Source organism: Cyphomyrmex costatus, unplaced genomic scaffold (assembly GCF_001594065.2).
Source record: "Cyphomyrmex costatus isolate MS0001 unplaced genomic scaffold, Ccosl1.0 scaffold611, whole genome shotgun sequence".
NCBI lineage: Eukaryota > Metazoa > Arthropoda > Insecta > Hymenoptera > Formicidae > Cyphomyrmex > Cyphomyrmex costatus.
This window is the reverse complement of record NW_017280169.1, coordinates 27557-36382: the sequence shown is the minus strand read 5'-3', so window position 1 is coordinate 36382 and position 8826 is coordinate 27557. Positions and strand designations below refer to the sequence as shown.

The window sequence follows — 8826 nt, the reverse complement described above, 5'->3', positions numbered from 1 at the left end:
TCTTATGCACTATGTATTATGCGTTATGCAAAAGCTTGTGTTTGGGCTTTAAGCTGGAAACACAATAGGCACAGGTAATAATAGGCACAGCAACAGGGAATAACGAGCCATCCGATCAGAGCTCTGAGATATAAGGGTGCTGTCCCATGATACGGAAATTACACCGGAACGGAACAGTGAGACCAATAAGATCTCTGCAATCATTACTCTACTTTCCTTTCTGCGATTGTGATTGGTCTCACTGTTCCGTTCCGGTGTAATTTACGTATCATAGGACAGCACCCTAAAGGTTGATTTATACTGGCCGTAATTTGTTAACTTATGCCGTAATCTGTAAAAATTGACCAATCACAGTCGAATGAGAGGGGAATAATCGATTATAATTGGTCAATTTTTACAGATTACAGCATAAGTTAACAGATTACGGCCAGTATAATCCAACCTTTAGTTCGATATTATATCCCAGAGCTCTGATTGGACGGATCATTTATAGCGATCGAATATGATTGGTTGGATCTATAAATAATAACCAATTATGTTCAATCGCTCGGCTAGCGTACTTATAGCCGCTTAGCCGTCTTGAACTCGCTAAATTGATGACATCGCGACACATCGCGAAATAAAGTCACTAGATTAATAAATAAAGAGATTAATTAATCTAGGGACTTCATCGCGAAAACCAATGCAACGCCGCCAGCGCCGAAAACTGATTAGATCGCCTCATTGCGTATAGTTTAGTAACGAATCTAGTTACATCGAACCGAAAGCACTATTTTCTAGGGATTAATCTAATTGGGTAAGGGCCACTACTGTCACCAAACTTCGATTAACTAACCGGCCTGGTAACTTTGCAGGCTTCCAACTGAAGTTGATGTCGGAGCTGAGCTCACATTAATACTCCGACATCAGTTTCAGTTGGAAGCCTGCAAAGTTACTGGGCCGGTTAGTTAATCGAAGCTTGGTGACAGTGGCCCTAAAACATCGTGTCAATATTCGATATTTTCCAGAAAAATAATCGATGTCAAAATAATCGAACACGAATCGCCCATCCCTGGTGCTTACCCTTACCACTGCCCACTTGTGCTTGTGCTTCACTTATGTATTTGAGTGTTTGTAAAGATTTTTCAGTATTGCGTGCACGTCACGGATCCCGTTCATATTTGATGTGAAGTGATATCGCATACGTTCCCATTAATTACGGTTCAACGATTCAATCTCCCGTAATACGGCACGTATCGCTTTTTAGCCCGTGTCTCTAACAACTTAAAGTTCGAACAGCGGTTATTCCGTTGTCGAGGTGTGACGTTACAACGGCGATGTCGTTATTCAACAAGCCGAAGCGGAACATACGCCGACGTCCGTTCGACGATGAAGACGAGGATAATGAAAACAGAATGGAGGTGGAGGACGCGCAGCCGATCAAAGTTAAAACGAAGAAAGAGAAACCAAAGCAGACGCGCCTCAGTTTTGGAGAGGAGCTGGAACAAGGTGTTTATACGTATACACATCTTGTATATGTGATATGTGTGTGTGTGTGTGTGTGTGTGTGTGTGTGTGTGTGTGTGTGTGTGTGTGTGTGTGTGTGTGTGTGTGTGTGTGTAATTAGTGCGTACATGAATAACCTGTTTTACATACACTCGATATACAGGATGCTTTCTAATAACATTAGGTATATTTTTTATTCTTGCACTAGACTGCACTAGAACTCTCTCGCTTTTGTTAAATATTAAACATATATACCTGTTACTTTGAGTTTCGAAAGTACTATACTAGTTTAGCTACAGAAAGTAGACTTGGGCTGAGTTCAGAAATGTTATCTAGATAATGCTCCTATATATTATCTTATCCTTGTTTAACAATGGATGAACGACAAAGACAAATTGATATACAGAGACACCATATTTCTAAATACAGGCCTGATGTAACACAAGGTTTGTTCCCATCATGTGCTCCAACATGTTCATACTGTAATTCTTATTTCTGTGTACTCGTTGGAGTCAATAAGATCTGTGATGAGAATGGTTACGTTCAGCAGACTCAGGCCTGGTTGCACCAACATTACTTGATTTTAAGCGAAACTTGAAACTCTATCTATCTTGTATTAAAGCCGAAAGAGACAGAGACAGTTTAAGTCTCGCTTAAAATTGAAATCACGTTGGTGCGATCGAGCCTTAACAGGTTTACAACTGTTTTATGATTCTTCGCTGAGATAGGACTATTCCTTTAGATCTAAAAGTATCCAATCAGCGAGACGAATCATAAAACGGTTACAAAACTGTTGAGTCTGCTGAACGCAGCCATTATGTTAGAGCATGAGATGTGAACAAACATACAATGAATTGTTTCATCTTTGCTCAACATTGACAAATAACAAAAGAAGCCTGTCCTTTTTGTAAACCTCAGATTGAACTTCTTGTATGGTTTATCTTCTTTTTTTATTACATTAGAGAGAAAAAAGATAATGCAAGAAATTTAGTTCTGGAGTATGAAAAAAGAACAGGCGTAAAGATATTATGGTTTATTATGTTACATCTGTGTTCATCTGTTTATTGCTGGAAAGCATCTACAACTTGTTTGAATGATAACGTAATGCTATTTGCTTGTAGAATAAATCTTTACAGGGATAATCAATAGCAGGACAATCTCTTTAATATCAATATAGTTTTATTTTAGACAATTATTTACGCTAACAGATGCTGTTTCTTCCAAAATCTATTATCAAGCATTGAAGAATATACTTCATATTTAGATGTAAATTAAATTTTGAAATAAATTACAGGGGACGACGGAGAAGTTTTTATAGTCAAGAAATCGTCCAGGAGCAAAAAGCTGATGAAACAGCTAGATCACGAAAGGAGAAAAAAGAAAGGTGAAGAGAAAATGCAAGTGGACACTGAGCAAGCAAATAAATCCATTAAGCAGGAAAAAGATTTAGAAATAAAGACAGATGATCTAGTAGTAAGCTATCTCTATGATGTTTTATTATTATTAGCGTTTCTTCAATTTAAGTAATTTATCATTTAACATAGAGGATTTTTTATGTCTCTCCATGATACATTGACTAATGTTTCAAGATTTGGAACAACTGGGAGTACAACAAGGAGACAATATATAAATGTTTTTTGTATAATTAGAATATTACTTCATCTATAATGATTTTTATTTTATCAGTTATGTGTGTCCAAAAATAAATAATGTTTAAATTATAAATATATAAAGTTCCAAGGATTTCTTAACTTATTTGAAATCTAGTTTATTATTTCTCTTTAGTGTGTACATGCTCAAATCAACTTGTAAGCTTTTTATTACAACTTAATGATTCTTACTGAATATATTTGTATTTTTTTGTTAGGTTAGGAAAAATATACTCTGATATTTTAATTTTAAAATATTGTATATTAGAATAAATTGAAGATCTTAAAGAATTCATTGGCTCGTAGCCCTGTTTCTCTTTATTAGTTTTAAAATATTGTATTTGAAAATTTATGAATATTCTTCTTGTAAAAATTTTGAATTTCTCTCTTTGAAATTAAATATTTTTATTAAACAAAACATAATCTTTATTGCTAGGTTAAAATAAAAAACACAGGACCTCTGATTTTAAACGGACGAGCTGCATTGGCAGCAGGAAAAGATGACTATACATCGGGTGAGGAGGAAGATGAACCTTGCAGTCACAAATTTCGAAAAAATACAGATAAAGCTGAAACTGTAAAAATACTTCTTGAGAGTACGTAATTCATATGATGCGTATAAGTTATGATGTTTCTATATCTTACTAGAATTTAATATAATTAATAGAATTGCTGTATATGTATATATTTAATAATGTCTTTGACAAAACAAATGAAAAATAAAGTATTAGATTTTGTTATTACACTTAAGCAGCATTACAAAACATATATTATGAAACTTATTTAACATTTAAAAATTAATATATTTTTAAGTTATCTCTTTATAATATTTTCTTAATATATCAACTAGGTGGATGTATACCTGATGCAGCTATGATTCATGCAGCAAGAAAACGCAGACAAAAAGCAAGAGAATTAGGAACCGATTACATTCCTATTGAAGAGCAAAGGTAGCAATTCATCCTTAATAATATTATATAATGGATGTTAATTTTCTGTTATAACAATTAATATAATTATTAATATAAATTGGATTATTTTAATATAGTTACAATGATATTATAATAAATCTGTTTTATTATAGTGATGACAAGGGCAAATCAAGACTAATACGAGAGGAAGATCATGATCGAAGTGACGATGATGATTCTCAAGATCGATTAGATATGACTGTCAACACTGAAGCACGTGATAAAGAAAAGAGGAGAGAAGCATTTCTTGCTTCTCAAGTTCCATTAAAATGTGAATTTTTATATATAATAATTAACTATAAATGTAGCTAGTTGATTTTAAGATATTTAAATAACAAAAGGTAACACAAATTTTGAATATATTTTTTAATTTAGTTTCAGATAATGAAAGTGAGCACGAAAACGAAGAAGAAGAATGGGAAGCTCAACAAATACGAAAAGGTGTAACTGGCGCTCAGGTAAAAGTTTATTAATGTACCATAAGATTTAAGACGAAAAAATATATAAAGCAACATTAAGTACTTTAAATATTAACTTCAAATATTTCGACATGCAGATTGCAGCAGCACAGCAAGATTCTATGTTACAACAACAATATACAATGGGGATGAATGTTAATCAGATGATTGGGTCTAGTGTACCTTTAGAAATGGTATTAATGCCTGCACCACCACCGCCACCGTCTATTCAACCACCAGATCCAACAAAAATTGTACCTATTACTCCGCAAGAAGTTGTCAACAGGATGCGCACAAGGTTTTATATCTCTTCAAACATGCTTCGAGTTTTTTTATACAATAGAAAAATTAATAGACGCTAATTAATGCTAATTAATTAAATGCTACAATTTAAAGGTTGGACAATTTGAAAGAGGTACATAGACGGCATCAGCAAGATCAGGAGCGTTTAGAGGGAGAATTACAGCAAATCGTGAAAGAATTGGACGAAAGTGAAGTTCGTACTCCACAATATGCACAACGCTTCAGATATTACCAAGAGTTGCGTGGGTATGTCACTGACTTGGTAGAGTGTCTTGATGAGAAGGTGGGTTAATACGCTGTCACGTTTGATTTATGTGCACTGGGTTTTATCGTACAGTATGCTGACAAAAATTCTCCAGTTCCAGTAAAATACCAACGACTTTAATAAATCTTGTTTTAAACTTTAGTATCTCTGTTTGAAATTTCTGATTATAAAGATAGAATATATTGATGTATTGAATAATATAATATATACATACATTATATATTATTAGAAATGTATTATTTACATAATCAAATTTATATATTTTTTTATTATAATGATACTTCATCTTATAAATGTGAAATGTATCTAGTGAAAGAAAAGAGCTTATATGATTTTTTAAATCATATTTGGTATGACATCGATGATAACGAAAATTCAGAAATCTAAACTGGAAAAGATTCAGGATACATTACTTCAAAAGCTGAAATAATATTTTGTTTCACTTTTAACTTATCCAGAGCTTTTGATAAATAAAATAAAAGAGTGACAAAATCTTTTAAAGTAATAACCTAGACTATTTGTAAAATAGAAAGGATGTATGCATATATGTAGCACATACACGTTTCCATTGCCGGGGGTCATTATCTTCTCTGTATTACGTTATTTTGACACACATTTTATAAAGATAAATATTGTACAAGTGATTAATAAATTAATTTGACTGTGGTAAGTAAATTGATGTCTAATCTATTTGTTTTTAATATGTGAACAGTTGTCATGTTAAAGAATTTTCTATATAATTACACTTGGCTTTGTTTCTATATAATGTAATTTATGACACTATCGATTAACTAAAAATTAATGCTTTTTAAGCAAATGTTATTATCATAAAGCCAGTCAGTTTAGACATCATCAATTTTATTTAATAGAATTTGTTCATTTATTTAAATTAAAATGTATAATTCTTTTGTTAGCTTCCCCTGGTCATTGACTTGGAGCAACGCTGGTTAGATTTGTATAGTGAACGTTCAGTAGAATTGATGGAACGAAGACGGCAAGACACGAGAGATCAGGCGGAAGAAATAACTACTACAGCAAGTTAGTACATTTTCGATCAGTATATAGTATACTGATAGGACTTAGTATATTGGGGCACTTTAGGGCCCTGGCACACAAAAAAACTTAAGGCAGTAAGACTTAGCAGTAAGCGAATTGACCAATCACAGTAGAGGCCGTAAGGCCATAACTTAAACAGTAGCAAATCCACAACGTTGATTTTCTTACTGCTTATGTCTTATTACTGCCTTAAGTTTTTTGTGTGCCAAGGCCCTTAGGGCCCTATTCATTTGTGTAAGGGAGTGATTCTAAAAACTTGTTTACGCATATTAATACAATTATCTTTTTTCTATCTATTTAATCGTACTTGTATTCCAATATTATGTGTTGTATGTCGTATGCTGGTCAACGATTTAATTTCGAAGCGTTTGCAGCGCTATTTTGATCGTACCTGAGTGAAGCGTTTGCAACTTCGAAAGTGTTCATTGACCGGATCTATGAAAGTGTTAGAATAGAAAGTGATTGAAGCGTTCAGTAAGGTCCGTTTGACCGCACACTTAATAACCTTACATTTCAGAAATTTTACTGAGAGATTTTGCAACACAAATTCTACTTATAATTTCTGTTTTGTTTTGTAGGAGGTCAAACCATGAGAAGAGGACCGGAAGTAGAAATACACGTACGACGAGCTACAGAGAGAGAAGGTAGAAGAGCCCGTCGTAGAAGAGCAAGAGAATTAGCTTCAAATATTCTAAAGCATATTGATGGCATGTCTAGTGACGATGAAGTCACTGAGCAACAAAATCTTGTATTTAAGCAAGCGAAAGGTAATAATCAATTTTATGTTTTGATTTTTCCTTAAAATTTTATATTTACATTTTTAATATATGATTTTTATGATTATGATAACACATATTTTTATTTTATTACAGATGAAATCGATAATAATTGTAAAAATGTATTTTCTGACGTCATGGAGGAATATTGTACAGTACGTGGTATCCTTTCAAAATTTGAATCATGGAGAGAAACAGACATGGATGCCTATACAGAAGCTTATGTATCGTTGTGTTTACCTAAAATTATTTCGCCCATTATCAGATTACAATTACTTACTTGGAATCCGATTATGGTATTTTGTTCACTCTTTTCTCTCTCTTTTTATTTTTCAAATAAATTTCTTAATTATACTTATAATTAATATGTAATTATTTTTACAGGAAACCTGTGATCTAGAAAGGACGAAGTGGTATAATACATTACTTCTATATGCTTTAGACAGTAAAGAGACAGAAGAGTCATTAAAACAAGATCCAGATGTTAGATTAATACCATCCACAATTGAAAAAATTGTGATACCAAAATTGACATGTAAGAGTGATATAAGGGTTATTTTTTATAATACTATTTATGATATTATAAGTAGAAATGAAATAATTTTATTTAATATTAATAATTTTTAGCTATTATCGAAAAAATATGGGATCCAATGTCGACGTCTCAAACGTTACGTCTCGTAGGAACTATAAATCGATTGATAAAGGAATATCCTAATTTGAACGACACTAGTAAACAGTTTGAAATTTTATTCAATGCTATTTTAGATAAAATTAAAGCTGCTATTGAAAACGATGTTTTCATACCTATCTTCCCGAAACAGTCAGTATATTTAGCGTATAAATTGATATCTCATATGGTTATATTATTCTTTCGTTGTTTTTAATACAAGTTAACATTTCAGAGTTTGGGATACAAAGCATCAATTCTTTCAAAGGCAATTTGCAATGGCTGTTAAATTATTGCGCAATTTATTAAGTTGGCAAGGTATCCTTGGGGATATACAGTTAAAAAATTTAGCACTTGGCTCACTTTTGAATCGTTACCTGCTCGCTGGATTACGCGTTTCTTGTGCAACTGACGCTCTAATCAAGGCAAACATGGTATGTCTCATATTTAATACATTAAAATCTAATAAATATTATATCATAAAAGATATTTTTAGTACTTAAATTTTATTCAGTTGCAACAAATAAAACGTTTATCAATGTTTGTTAGATTATGAGTACGCTACCAAGAGCATGGCTGCAAGGAGAAACTATTGAACACCTCAAAATGTTCGCTACACTTATTCAACAACTTAGCGAACAGTTAGATCAAGCAAACCCTGCACATAAGTAAGTATTTATAAATAATATTTATTGCAATAAAAAAAACGATTTGTTATATTATAAATCGAACAAAGCATATGAACTCTTTCTAAAATAAAATTTATGTGTTACAGTGAAGCTTGGGAATACGCAAAGTCCATCCTGAAAATAATTAAACCCTTATAATATGTTGACCATTATATATGTATGTGTCAGTAAATTTTGTCAAATTTCCTGCTTTTAGTATTAATGTGCTTGTTGATAGATTTTATACGTATAACGCGATAATAGGATTCTGTACATGATGCATCACAGTAAATTGTCAAATGTATAATATATGAAGATACAATTTTGTATAGTAATAAACTAAATGAGACAATTCATGACATGATGTACTTCCCGATTGTACACAATAGAGATAAGCGGAAAATCAATCTGTAAATAATATATTCAAGCCTTGCTTTTAAAAATAATAATTATTGTAATTGAAACAAAAGTATTCAATTCTTGTATCAATAAGATATGACGTTCTTTAAGATATATAATTTGACA

General features: G+C 32.2%; 1 protein-coding gene across 1 annotated transcript; it reads left to right on the top strand.

The window, feature by feature from the left end:
* Positions 1-1078: 1078 nt before the first annotated feature.
* LOC108779771 (PAX3- and PAX7-binding protein 1) lies at positions 1079-8579 on the top strand. The gene is made up of 16 exons (XM_018547274.1): positions 1079-1488; positions 2780-2958; positions 3571-3730; positions 3985-4084; positions 4219-4376; positions 4481-4563; positions 4662-4861; positions 4960-5149; positions 6046-6169; positions 6766-6954; positions 7060-7259; positions 7348-7498; positions 7591-7786; positions 7869-8067; positions 8183-8301; positions 8409-8579. The coding sequence occupies exons 1-16, from the start codon at positions 1317-1319 to the stop codon at positions 8458-8460; spliced, it is 2472 nt and encodes an 823-aa protein (XP_018402776.1). The 5' UTR covers positions 1079-1316; the 3' UTR covers positions 8461-8579.
* Positions 8580-8826: the final 247 nt, after the last annotated feature.